The following is a 14,144-nucleotide window of genomic DNA, read 5'->3' on the forward strand; positions in this document are numbered from 1 at the left end:
TCGTTGTGCTTTCAGACCAAAGAACTACAGACTCTTCACAACCTGCTCAAACTCTTCTTACAGGACCTCACCACACTGGTCAAGAAGATTTCCTTCTCATTTCTACTCTGAAGCTCACCTTCTCCTGCTCCAACTGCTGACAAATGTTCCTGCTGCTCTAAAGTCTGGTCTCCAGAACTTCCTAAGAACTCTCAAAGTTCTCTTCTGCTGCAGGTTGCTTTGTAGAACTATTACAAAAAACTTCACTAAACCACACGGAGGGGCCTCAAGATAGTCGTCCAAATGAAACCGTACAAAAACCAAACTAGCACAAACCAAACGCTAAAGTCTGCTGCAGCCTATCACAGAACCTCTTTAAACAGAGAATCAGGACAGGAACTCTTACCTTCTGGACAACCAACGCTGGTACACAAGAATACAGGATGTGTCTGACCAAAAACCTCTAAAGACTCACTGCAGCCAAGATAAAGACACAACTCAGCTGCACCAAATCCACTAATCACTGCACACATTAGCACCATGTGCTAACTGTGGCTAAAGAACCACATTTACTAAAACAACTATCAGTACAAAGCCCTAAAACAAACCAAGAAACACATTAAAGATGATTTTACTGCTGGAAGCTGCAAGCCAACGCCTAAAGAACAAACTAAAGCAACAGATCCAAACCCAGTTCAGTGAAGAGAAGCAGACGAAATGTTTGACTGCACACAAATAAAGCAGGAAGACACTGAGCTGCTCAGGTGTTCCTGATAACACCAAGCAGCCACCTGGACAGCCAATAGGAACACAGCTTACTGGAAGTCCAGAGGGCTGGCTTAGTGAAGGAAATTTAGTTTAAAGTTGAAGCAGAAAGTTAAGAAAGAATGTTGAAAACCACCTTTTGATACCTGAAATCTCTGAGTTTCTGAAATAAAATTACAGTTGTGGATTTCTGTCATTTAGTCTGGACTAAACCAATAACAGCAGCATAAATCTCAAACGTTATTATGAGGATGGGTTGAGGTTTCTCACTTGATAATGATCAAAACATGAAATTTAGGTTGGTTTAAAGGAATATTCCACCTTAAATCTTTGAATACTGACCTAAAAGGTTGGTTTCAGGAAGTATTCCACCTACAAGGTCCTCACACATCGGCCTTCAAGGAACATTCCACCAAAAAATCCCTGGACATGCACCTAAAATGTTGGTTTAACCGAGTATTCCATCCAAAATCCTCAAAGAGACCTGAGGGGCTGGTTAAAAGGAATATTCCACCTAAAACCTCAACTAGGACAGTATGTGTAGCAGCAACAACAGAAAGAGGTCCTCTCTGGGTGGAAGAACCCCATCTGAGTCGCAGCTCCCTTTCTGCTCTTACCTTACTCACTAAACACAAGTGCCCTGGAGGACTGGAGTAGTTGACGTTTTGTGCTGCAACCTTCTCTTTTTCAGCTTTCTTCCACGTCCGATCACTCCCGACCCTTTTTCTGAGCTTTGACCAATCCAACAACATGAAGTACATCAACAGTATCGGTGGCATAGCCAATGGAGGGAAAACCACCCTCACCAACTGCCTGATCAAGAACCTGCCCAACTGCTAGGTGGTCCATCAGGATGACTTCTTCAAGCCCCAAGATCAGATTGAAGTTGGTGAAGATGGCTTTAAGCAGTACGATGTCCCTGTCTTTACGTGAATTTTCGGACTTTTCGCAGCGTCTTTCATATCAAGAAAGCGCTTCTTAGATAAACATTTCTTGTGCCGCTGGAATGGTGACAAAATAAAAGGCTGTAACATTAAAAATGCATCTTCAAAATAAAAGCATGGAGAGAATGGTTATTTTAACACTAGCAAAACAAAGGTTTGCAAAAAGTGATAAACTGATCAACAGACCTTTATAAGAGTAATTTACATGCAATTTGGTATAAATACATAATGTACACATGCATAACACATGCCTGTGCTCAGTGCAAGGTCATTTTTTGTTAAAGACTTCATCCATTGGAAATGATATGTCAACTGAGCAGCCTTGTCGGAGTACTGCGCTCTCTGAGTGCTTTTCTATTTTTTCCTACCATCTGTGGGTAAAATGATTTGAATGTTAGTGGTTGTTTTGAGTCATTGAGTGCAATTTTGCAAATGAATGAGCAGCATTGTTTGATGGAAAAATGAAGTTTTAATTTACTTTTCGCATTAATGTGAAGAGTGTCAGATACTTAAAGTTACTGTATGGAGCGCTACCGAGCAAGATTTTTACATTATGTAACATCTACAAGTATGACTTCTTAGATGCACATCACAGTGGGATCTAAACTTATCTCTAAAATTTCTTAAGAAAATTCCAAATTGCAAAAAACTAATGGCTTAATCCATCTGAAATCATATTGGGGCCTTCTGCTCAGCCAGGTCTGATCTGCCTGACAATAGAATAGCATTTGTGGAATTGCTGTATCAAATGCTTTCCAGGACAGATTTTTCTTTTTATTGCTTGTTGACTCACTTTGAGCACATTTTTTCACACATCGAAATTTGAGGCTGTTTAAATGACTTTATCTCATGAACTGTTTTAATGGTAAAAGCTCTGAGTTTTCACTGTTATTTCCCACCATGCTGTTGATTCAGAATGGGTTTGAAAATTAAAAATATGCTCATGACACATTACTATACTTGTTATATATGGAGAACCATTTACTCCACTCCTACTTGGATCCGGCTATCTTGTAACATTTGTAATATCTACTCAAGAATTCCATGAAAATTGAATCCTTTTCATTTCTATGACAAAGCATTTCATATTCAAATGTATTCTATGTCTTGTTTAGCATTATTCTTGTATTATTTAGCTACATATTCAGAAAGTGTCAGTGGTGGACTTATGCATGAACAGTTTTTTGTTAATATGAGCTCAAAGACTGGACTTTTCACAACATTTTAAAAAAATATATAAACTCACCAATAACTAGAGATTATTTGACCTTTGTGTCCAATATTGCAGATTCTTTTGCTTTAATTTCGCAAATATTTGTCATGAAGATCCACATTTTATGCTAGAAAATTTTCAGGCAAATCAGAGATTGTTGAGCAGAAATAGTTCTATAAATTTGCTGCTTTGAAATGGAATGAACCTTTGACAAACAATCCATATACATGAGAATAAAAAGAAAACCTGAACTGATAAAAACAAGCTGAAGAAACTTCTGGAACTAGCACTAGTCCAGTGAGTTTGAGGCAGTCGAGTTGATAAGTTGTCACGACGCTGGCAGGTAAAGCAAACATTTCATTTCTAAGACTCCCTCTTGGGGCAGAGGCCCCCAGTGGGACTTTCATAATGGTTCTCAGGGCAGGATTTCGTCACTGGGCAGTTTCTGTATTCTGAAGACTCCATTTCTTCGAGCCGGTGAGAAGCTGCTTTGCGGTTGAGAGGCTGTATCCCAGTCATCTCCTCGTAGATGGGGGCTTGAGGGTGTGACTTGACACTGCGGCGTGCTTTGCCCTGACAGTCACCGAGACGAGAGGAAAACAAATCAGTGGAGGGGAACAAACAGATTTAACACACACTCTCGATTTCCTGTGTTAAAATCAAAGTTTGTTTCAAGACGGCATCTTTAATAGGAAGTCCTGGACGTCTAAATCTCACTTTGACGTGCTTTGGTTACTTGGAGAAAAGGAACAAGATTTGTAGTTTCGAACTAGTAGAAACTTCTGTAAAACAAAGAAAAAGTAGAATATGGGTTTAGCCCCCTTCCCCCCTCCCTCCTTCACTGATCTTCGAGAAAAACATGCTGACAACTGGCAGGGCAGCAAAAAAAGTTATGAAACTCGTGCGGTTTTGTGGTGAGGAACTTTCTGGCACGCTGTCAACAGGCAGGTGCTGCTCGTGGTAACGCTTCAGCGGCTTATTTCCCTCCCCTTGTTCTTGCATCAGCTCAAAGCTGCACGGTATAAACTAAACTGCAGATCACTCACTTTATAAACCACCACAAATGCAGCCAGGAGCAGGAGGAGGAGGACAACCACAGCTGAGGACAAAGCGTACAGCAGAGAGGAGTAGCTGGAGCAGCCGCACTGGTCACCTGCAGAGAAGCAGAGAGGGACAGAAATGTTGGAGATAAAACCCAAACACTTAGGGTCACATGAGGAACCACAGCGACTCCAAACTGCTCATTCATTTAGTCATTTAACATCATTAAATCATGAAGTACTACAAGACAAAAACAACACTTGGTGTTCAGTGCCACAGCAGAAACCACTGAGACAAACTTCCTTCCTACTTGTAGGCTGCTATTTGACCAAATTACTATTTCCAGGGCACAGCAGTTGTTAGTGAAGAGCTAAACACCTCAAACTGTGCAGAAATAAGCAGAAAAACACGTGTTATCACCAGCTAGGTGTTGTGGTGTCACTAGAAGGTGTTTCCGTTTGCACAGTGAAAGTAGGACAAGGCTCTGCAATAATAAAAACAAGAGAAAAGGTGATATTCTACATTTTTCTGTCAACAATTTCAAAGTGATTTCCTTATACTTTCAGCCCAAAGCCCATTTGCTGCAAATGAAGTAGTAAATCTTAAAAACTGGTCAAAATATAGGTTTTATTTTAGTGTTTTTTTTTTTTTTGTTTTTTTTTTAATGAGGCTGGAAATTCTCCTTAAACAGCTGTCCATTTGTTTAAAAAGTATATTGTTGTGGATTTCAGCAGGGACTGTTTTCCCCTGTGGATTAGTACAAATTTGGCACAGTGCTGAGTATTTACAGCACCAGTTTGTATGAAGTTGATGATAATCAGTAAGCTTTATCAGTCTGTGACTACACAAACTTTACTTAGCAGTGTTAGGATGAACTCATCCTTGGGCTTTGTTGACAAAAGGAGAACTGTCAAATATCACCAAACACAAAATTAAAAACTTAAAAATAATATAACCTTTACTTAAATTACAAACACAAACAGTTTAAAGCCCACATATAAATTGTAGATCCAGATTCAGGAATAAAGAGCACACAAACCACGCCACAGACCACCACCTCTACAATCATCTATCACTACTTATCAGCATTATAGGCAGTGGATCACAACTTTATCACTGTTTTGTTCGATGGGCTGGTGACTGATCAAGGTAGATACTATTTAACCCTCGTGTCGTCCTGTGGGTCAAAACTGGGAAAAAATATAGATTTTCACAGTGAAACTTCTGATGTCCACGTTTTGAACATTTTTGGGAAATGTTTGACTATCTTTTGGTGGAAAAAAAGAACGGTTAAAAATGTTTCTTGAAAACATTCAGAAAAAAAATTGGATTTTGGTTTATTTTTTGGGAATGTTTTTAAAGAAAATATATGTTTTACTGATATATATGTAATCACTTTAGATATTTTAGGATATTTTTTTGGAAGAATTTTACTCATCCATCCATTCTCTATACACCACTTTATCCTCACTAGGGTCGCAGGGGGTGCTGGAGCCTATCCCAGCTGACTTGGGCTAAGGCAGGGGACACCCTGGACAGGTCACCAGTCTGTCACAGGGCTACATATACAGACGAACAATCACACTCAGATTCACACCTACGGGCAATTTAGAGTTATCAATTAACCTCAGCATATTTTTGGACTGTGAGAGGAAGCCGGAGTTCCCGGAGAAAACCCACGCATGCACAGGGAGAACATGCAAACTCCATGCAGAAAGATCCCATGCCCACCCTGGGATTTGAACCAGGGATCTTCTTGCTTCAAGGCGAAAGTGCTAACCACTACTCCACTGAGCAGCCCATTTTTACTAATTTTTTGAAAATATTTACAAGAATTTTCTTGCCAAATTTGGGGGATTTCTTTTAAAATAATACTTTTAAGGGAAACTTTTAAATAATTACTATAATTGTAATTTTATTCCTGAAGGTTTTGCAAATTTTCAGAAATTTGGGGAATTTTTTGCTGATTTTATTCAGACAAGGAAGCAATATTTTCTGGTGCCTGTAAATTAGGACAGCAGGAGGGTGAAACAAAGGTTGCAAAATGTATTCATTTGATCTGTTACTGATGTCTGTTGTTTTCTGATGTTATCACACAAACCCATAGACGTACAAGCAGTTAGTGCAACTGCCTTTATGCGTTTCAAAGCCTGTAAGTGAGAGACAAAACCCAGATCTGCTCAGTGCAAAGTGTTAGTTACAGTTCTGTTAATAGAAGCCACAAACGTCTTGAAGATACCAGCAGTGATGGTCACCGAAATAAAAACACTAAACAAAAAGAGGAAGCACAAGTGCATCAACAGGAAAAGTCTGTATGACAAAAAAAAAAAAAAAAAAGCATTTTCATTTCACCGACGAGTCAGCTGACGTCACACGATGACGGAGTCCTGCTGTGAAGTTGACCCACCTTGCACGGACACAAAGAACACCCGCCGCCCTAGACTGGTGCTGCTGTCAGACCTGCCACGCAGGAGCAGCTGGCAGCTGTAGAGGGCGCTGTCGTCCGGCTGCAGCTGCTGCAGGGTCAGCTGGTAGGTGATGCCGCTGGGGCCTGGCGCTGTAGACAGGTGGACCCTGTCAGCAGAGAACTGAGACCCGCTGCTGCTGCGGTGCTGCTTGGAGTGGTACAACACCTCCACAGGTGAACGGGCCCTCTGCCTCTTTAGGCTCACCCCCTCCACGGCCGAGCCTTCCCCGTGTGGGGGGAGACAGGGGAGCACGGCTGAGCCCCCAGAACACGTCTCTACCAGCTCCATGTCCACAGACCCAGGGGCATCTCCAGAGGGGGAGAGGGAATAAAACTGATGTAACGGACAGGAGCAGCACTACTTCAAACAGGTCATGTGGAGAACAGCAGCTGCTGCAGGGATTCACTCTCAGACCATTTTAACTCCCAGAAAATGTCCAAATCCCAATAAAAATAATTATTGTTATTGATACACTGAATAAAACCTCTTCACCCTTGTGTTCAATTTTTTGGGAAACTTTTGAACATTTTTTGGTGGGAAGAAAAAGAAATGTTTAAAAAGAGTTTCTTAAGAACATTCACAAAAATCCAGCAAATATCACTGGATTTTGGTTCATTTTTTGTGAATGTTCTTAAAGAAAATATTAGAAGTATGTAATCACGTTAGATATTTTTAGGATTTTTTGGGGAAAATTTTTACTCATTTTTTGAAAATATTTACAAGAATTTTCTTGTCAAATTTGGGGGATTTAAAAAAAAAAAAAAAAAACCTTTAAGGGAAACTTCTAAAGAATTATTAGAATTTTCTTCCTGAAGGTTTTGCAATTTTCAGATTTTTTTTTTGCTGAATTTTTGGATTTTTTTCAGACAAGGAAATAATATTTTTTGGTTAAATAAAATGACTAAAAAAAACCCAAATACAATTAACCGACAGAAATGCAGATGATATGGGTGTTGTATTTCCTAGCCTGGCACTGTGTAATAACATGATACGATTTATGTCCACTTGGTTCAAGATAACAAACCAGAGTGAGTCAGTGTGTGGAAAAAATGATTAATAAATGAGACCAGACGGTCAGAGCTACTGACTGATAAACTATTAAGATGTTTCCAACGCTAAGAATTAGAGACCACATTAGGCAACTTGCCTCTTCTGTTACAGTCCAAAATACTATTATAGCAATCAAGGATTTATAAAAGTTGGATGAGCTGTAAGGACTTTTTTCAATGGTTTCAATAATGTTGATGAAACATTTATTAACGCTTTATACTGTATATAAATTCCCTGCTTCATTAAATCCCATTACGAGCTCTTAGATTCTCTACCTTCTAGTATCCAAAACTATACCAAACTGAAAATTAGATAAATAACTGGTAGAATTTTAACCTATGTGCTGTGTAATTATGTTAATATTTGTTATTTATATATTTTTGTATTGCTTTTATTTAATATTGTTTTTATTTTGCAGTTAATTTATGTTTTAATGGGAAATCACTTTGCATTAAAGGAGCAATAGAACAACAGTATCATTATCATTATTAATGTTATTAGTTGCAGTGGCAGTAGCAATAGTAATAGTAAGATGAAATTATAAAAAAACAAGTCTTTGGGATGTGAAAAATCTTGTACGTTGGTTCACACTCTCCTCCAACATCCTCTAATCAGCTTCTCTCTAGCACCAAACCTCACTAATTATTATTAATAATTATTTCTTGCAGCTGCATTCACAACGAAGGTTTCTTTGTGCAGCAAGAGAACGAATGCTGAGCAAAGAAGGAGCCACGGCCACCTCTGACATTTCAGAAAGATACCAGATCTGATTAGGCAAATGTATTCACTGAAACTCCAATGTTCAAGTTTCAGGTAAAGCTTCTACTGTGTCCACGTGTGATGAAACAGCTCCACTAGATGACTGTACTGTACTCTGCTGTTGAGCCAAAATGACATAGAGTGCAAATAAAACACATTTTACAAACCTACAAGGGTTAACAGGAATATAACTTGAATTTGTTGCTCCCAGCTGTGTGCAGGAGTCTTTCCTCAAAGATTATTAAGTACTTGCAACATCAAACAGCAGCTGGATCTATGAGCTGGAGAGGACAGTGCATTTACGCCCAGCAACACAGCTGTAACTTCATGTTTTACTTAGGATTCTAAATGATCCCTGACATGGAGACAGGATTGATCAGGATCTAATGGTAATAGACACTTTTAGACACTATTATTTAGATCCTTTTACTAAAATCTAAATATGTCTCTGTCACAGAAAGCTTTTTGTTGTTATGACTAGGGAGATTTTTCCATTTCACAGCAGGATATTTTCGGTTTAATGTACAAATAGATGTATTACGGAACGTCTCTAATCAATAAATGATCTACCAGAACATGGAAAATGGTAGCAGAGATACAACGAACACACACTTTATTGAACCATACGTTGCTGTAGCTAGACTAATTCTACCACATGGACAAAATATTCAGTGACAAACCCCCAGCATCTCTTCTACTCAGCTGTTTTGATCGGCGGTCTCCCGAACAAGCAAAAAGCGAAACACGCCCACATTTTTTTAAACACCATGGAAATTTTTAAGCACTATGGAAATATCATTGTTTAGGATTTAATCTTGTTCTTAGTGTTTTTACATTTTAATTTCATTGCTTGGCACTTTGCACATACATTTTGATGTCTATGTTGTGTTTTGTCATGAACCTGTCTGTCTGGAACTCAGTGTTGTATTATTATATTGTCTAGTACAGGTCCCTTACTCAGTCAGAGACTCAGTGTTGTCTTGTTATGTTATTTGAGGACAGGTCTCTCTTGAGAATGAGACCCAGTGTCTCAGTGAAACTACCTGCATAAATAAAGGTTAAATAAAATGATAACATTTGGTTTTTGGTTTGCCCCCATAAATCTGTGGCTTTATCTGACCTGGAAACTTTCTGAATGTACCATGAGAGCAAACATGAAACACACTTCCTGTGGATAGATGTGCTGAAAATAAATTTGTGGGCAGCAAATAAGTGATGTGTGTCGAGGGGGAAATTTGCAAAGAGACACTCACCAGCAGTAACAAGGAGTAAGAATTCAGTCTTCCCCTCGATGGACTCATCTTCAGCGGCATTATTTGCCACAACAAACTCGCAGTAGTATCGGTCTGTGTCAGCGGCCCTCAGCTGGGAGATGGTCACGTTCAGGGAGTGAAGGTTGGGGTCTCCGCTGACACTGGTGCGGTTCTTGTCAGCATTGTTGTCCAAAACGAACTCACTCCCCGTGTGCTTGAACAACACCTTCCTGGGATCCAGCCACTTGCGTCTTAGGTAGACACCATAAGGCGAAGGTTTCCTCTCATCAACCGCACAGGGAAGAACCACAGAATCACCCTCATGCCGCTCGATGAAGCTCATGTCACTGCAGACTGGACAGAAACGCAACGAAATGTCACAAACAGAACATATACAGTTCATAAGTGGTGATAAGACATGCAGACATATAAAAAAAATAAACATTACAGAGCTAAATATTGTACTAGTGGGTTGATTATTGAATTAGTTGTCAACAATTAAATCAATCAGCATCTATTTTGATCAATTGATCAGTTTCAGCAACTTTGTATGAAAAAAATGTTCTGATTTCAGGTTTTGAAAAGTGAAGTGAATGTTTATATTTAATATCTTTGGGTTATGGAGAAAAACAAGATATCATTTTGGGATTTCAGATACGCTGCTGGACATTTTTCAGCATTGTTAGACATTTTATAAACCAGACAATTAACGTACAACATAATAATACATAAAATTGATTAATGAATAAACAAACTTCTGACCTCTTATTTTGTCATTTTCAGACCACCCATTCACAAAAAAACACCAGTACAAATATAATCCAACATAACATCACAAGCAGTGGCCAAAAAAAATGACCAGAGTAAATAAATGGTTATTTCCATCAGAAATAACCACCTTTACTCTTCAGCTTCAATTCACACTAAGAAAGCAGATCATCAGACTGAACAGCAGACGCAAACTTACCAAACCCAGTCTGTGTGATGACCACAATCCACAGAGAAGCCAGGCCCCAGACCCCGGCCATCTTTAACGCCACCCCACAATTTAATTGACTAATTAAGATCCTGAAGGAGGCTGCCGACGTGAACCATGACAGCACAGAGGCAAGCACTGAAAGCTGGATTTCAAAAGATGGGCTGACTGTAAATGAAACCAAGAGGAACTCCATGAAGCTCCACCTTCAAACCTCAAGGCCAACACAAGAGGAAGCACATACTAACCAACAACATGCATGTTGGATTAGCTCCTTCCTAAACGACACATTCATGAAAATGAAGCATGACCACTGAAGCAGGGTTTAGACCAGATTAAGAAATACACATCAAGCAGAGCAAGAACCGGGCACTTTGAGCCAACTCTTAAAACCAATTAGCTCCATTTGCTTGTTGGTTCTTTCAAATTTGCATTAATTGGGTTTCACATTTTTGAGAAAACAGAACAGACAAAAGGTTTTTGTCTGTCCCAGAGGAAATGACGCTGACTGCTTGTCTCTGAGCAGGATGTGTCTGCTTTGTGATGATAATTTGCATCAGCTATGAAGAAAGAAAGGGGAAAAAAGAAAGTCTGCTGACTGACTATTCAATGCAAATGACCTTAATCTGGCCATATTAACTCAAATTACATAAATAAAACACCATAAGGTTGGACTTGTGTATCCTCACAGCTTCAGTATTTGGTTTTTAGGCCCATACATTGAATAAACTGCTCCGAGGTCTCAAGGTTTGCAATGTATTTTGCCAGATTTGAGACCTTTTATTGGGCGAGTTGAGATTTAAGAGTTGGAAAATATGAAGTTACTAGAAATCTACATGGAAGATGACGCAACTATTTTGCTGTTGGTTACAGAATGAAAACGTACTTTCTGGTTTAGCGGTCAGCTACTAGCACTGAAGCTCTTTTTCACACATCAAATCAGCAAACGGTGCAGCAAATGCGGAACCACAATGGACGTGCAACTACAATTTCAACGCATTAGTCAATAATAGAAATAAGACAACATAGTTTGAGGGTGCATCTGTGGATAAAGAAGAGTTCTTGTTTGTTAAGAAAGATATTAAAAGTCATTTGGCCCGTTTATATAAATAACCTGGTTGTGTATATAACGTCTGTGGAAAGAAACTAACGCTGTGCGCGACACGGCAGGAAACCACAGCTGTGTGGTGTTACAGCAGGCTGTTCTAGTTTGACAAAATGTAGCTTTAGTGTCTTCAGTTCAGGATTCCCTTTACTGGTCAGTTTGTTTTATATGCTTTTTAATTATGGCTGAATATGAAGCCTTGTTCACAACATTTGGTGAATTTAACGCTTTGAAGCTAAATATTTGGAATGCAATGATTTATGTGTAAACATCCGCCATCCTCAGTGACACTTTTAACCACAAATGTCAAACGTACGACTAATTCTTGTAAATGTCTGCAGCCAACCACAGACAGAAAAACTAAGAAACAGAGTGAAGCCCAAAGGACCTCTGACCCTTGTAAGCTTTTTGTTCATTTTTACATCAACTTTCATGTATAGGTTACTATTCCTACTTATGTGCATTAAGTTTTAACACAAAAGCTGCCGTAGTGGCTCACAAATTAAAAGCATTCATAACTCCAGTCATTTAATGATGTTAATGTTCTCTGAGAGTTGTGGGTCTAATACATGTCTGGTTTCTGAATATATACCAACACTGAGCATGTGTGAATGTACTGGAAAAACTAGTGGATTTCAACTCACGTTTTAATTCATTAACTGAAGAAAACCAAGTGACAGCAAAATAAAGCAAATTAGTTTTATTGAAAAGACATTAATTTTGACATTGTGATACATTTTTATTCTAATGCCAATGTGAGCAGTTCTTTACAGGACAGCTTTAGGTATTTTAACAAACAGATAGAAACACATCTGAGCCAAAAGGAACAGTTTTGTTAAATCACTGAAAGAAAACAAGCGTGTTAGAAATATGAGTCAAAACCACAATTATTTTATATCTAACATTTGAACTTCAACCTTCAGTTTAGTCAAAAATGCTGTCATTTCACCCAAATTACTACTACAAAAAACCAAACATTTCCTCATATACAGTGGCAAGAAAACAAAACAAAAATCAGCATAGAAAAAAAATACTTTTATATTTGATCATTATATCGTTATTTACATGTCAACACTTGTGAGCTTCTAATTTAAGAGTTAGTTTTTAGTTTACTTACTTTTCTCTAGTGGTGTCAAGTCCGGTTAGCAACCAGTATTTTTTATTTTTTTTTGGTGTCCACAGCACTGATAAATTACTTTGCAGAAAAACGTCCCAACAATATATCATCAGTACAATATCTAACGGTGGCCTGTGTGGTAAGAAATACAACCTATGATGTGTTGATCTTCTTTTCTGTGGATTACTCAGAGGAAGTTACTGGAAAGTAATGCTTGAGATGATCTTTTTTTTCCCCAGTGCAAAAAAAAAATCTGCTCGCTTCACTTTTACTGCAGTACCGAGAGAAGCCTAAATCAAAGCAATGCGAGTCGTTCTCAAGCCAAAATTTATCTGAAAGGTCAAATGAAGACTACAGGGGGTAACAATATTTGTTGCACCTTTCATTTGTTAGAAAAAATAAAACTGAAACCTGTTGGGTGGAGCTGCACATTTTAAAGGGGCTGTCCACCAGCTGCAAATAAAAAGTTCAGTTGTGGCTTTGGAGGTAACTGAAGGATGAAAAAGAAAAAGTCCCTCTGACATCCTATGTGACAAACTGGGGGCGAGGAAGCTTGAAAAAGTCTGACATATACCAGGTAGGGACAGTATTATGACTGCTACAAAAACAATGTTTTGCAAGACTGACTCATGTTAGTACCAAAAGTTCAGATATCTGAACGTCTGTTGCTTCACCATTTAAAAATAAATAAATAAAAAAAATGTGAAAGTGCAATTCAGACGAATACAACTTTCACAAGCCAACAAGTCCGAGAACCATCGTGTCAGACACCACTTGAGAAAAGAAGAGTGAGCTGGTCTTATGTAAAGAACCTCACATACACACAGCCTTTAAGCTCATTTCCGACTACTTACCATGTTAGCTGACTGCATATCAGATGGTAAAAGAGCATAGATATTCAAAATGTTTATCTCAGTGCCCGCAGCTTATGATAAATAAAATGGAATACAAGTATCACATATGGCATATTCCTCTTTAACAAAACACATGCGCTACCGTTCAAAAGTCTGGGGTTACTCAGGCTTTTTAATGTTTTCCATGAAAACTCACTTTTATTCATGTGCTAACCTAACAGCACAAGAGTCTTCTAATCATCAATTAACCTTTCAACACCATTAGCTAACACAATGTAGCATTAGAACACAGGAGTGATGGTTGCTGGAAATGTTCCTCTGTACCTCTATGTAGATATTCCATTAAAAATGAGCCGTTCCAAGCTAGAATCACCATTTACCACATTAACAATGTTTAGAATGTATTTCTGATAAAATTAATGTTCTCTTCACTGAAAAATTTGCTTTAAAAAAAAAATCTGAATGACATTTCTAAGTGCCCCCAAACTTTTGAATGGTAGTGTATGTGCCTTTGATAACCTTACACATTTAAAATAATACATCATGTAATACAAGGCCTTGAATCCAGTTGTACAGGACACTATAATGAACATCAGGTACTTACTGGGTTTAACTGACCT

The 14,144-nt window shown here is 38.5% G+C and overlaps 1 protein-coding gene across 1 annotated transcript; it reads right to left on the reverse strand.

Annotated features, from left to right (window-relative positions):
* Positions 1–1,996: 1,996 nt before the first annotated feature.
* On the reverse strand, positions 1,997–11,988 carry cd7al (cd7 antigen-like). The gene is made up of 5 exons (XM_022193821.2): positions 10,440–11,988; positions 9,473–9,826; positions 6,350–6,718; positions 3,948–4,054; positions 1,997–3,474 (listed from the first exon to the last, which is right to left on the reverse strand). The coding sequence occupies exons 1-5, from the start codon at positions 10,642–10,644 to the stop codon at positions 3,265–3,267; spliced, it is 1,245 nt and encodes a 414-aa protein (XP_022049513.1). The 5' UTR covers positions 10,645–11,988; the 3' UTR covers positions 1,997–3,264.
* Positions 11,989–14,144: the final 2,156 nt, after the last annotated feature.

Source organism: Acanthochromis polyacanthus, chromosome 3 (genome assembly GCF_021347895.1).
Source record: "Acanthochromis polyacanthus isolate Apoly-LR-REF ecotype Palm Island chromosome 3, KAUST_Apoly_ChrSc, whole genome shotgun sequence".
Classification (NCBI taxonomy): domain Eukaryota; kingdom Metazoa; phylum Chordata; class Actinopteri; family Pomacentridae; genus Acanthochromis; species Acanthochromis polyacanthus.

What these genes read in the sequence shown, in the direction of transcription:
- cd7al (XM_022193821.2), bottom strand. Translation starts at nt 10,644, where the DNA reads ATGGAGTTCCTCTTGGTTTCATTTACAGTCAGCCCATCTTTTGAAATC. An exon ending in CTTACTCCTTGTTACTGCTG is followed by an intron (nt 6,719 to 9,472) that starts GTGAGTGTCTCT and finishes CCCCCTCTGGAG; the next exon opens with ATGCCCCTGGGTCTGTGGAC. An exon ending in GTTCTTTGTGTCCGTGCAAG is followed by an intron (nt 4,055 to 6,349) that starts GTGGGTCAACTT and finishes GCTTCTCTGCAG; the next exon opens with GTGACCAGTGCGGCTGCTCC.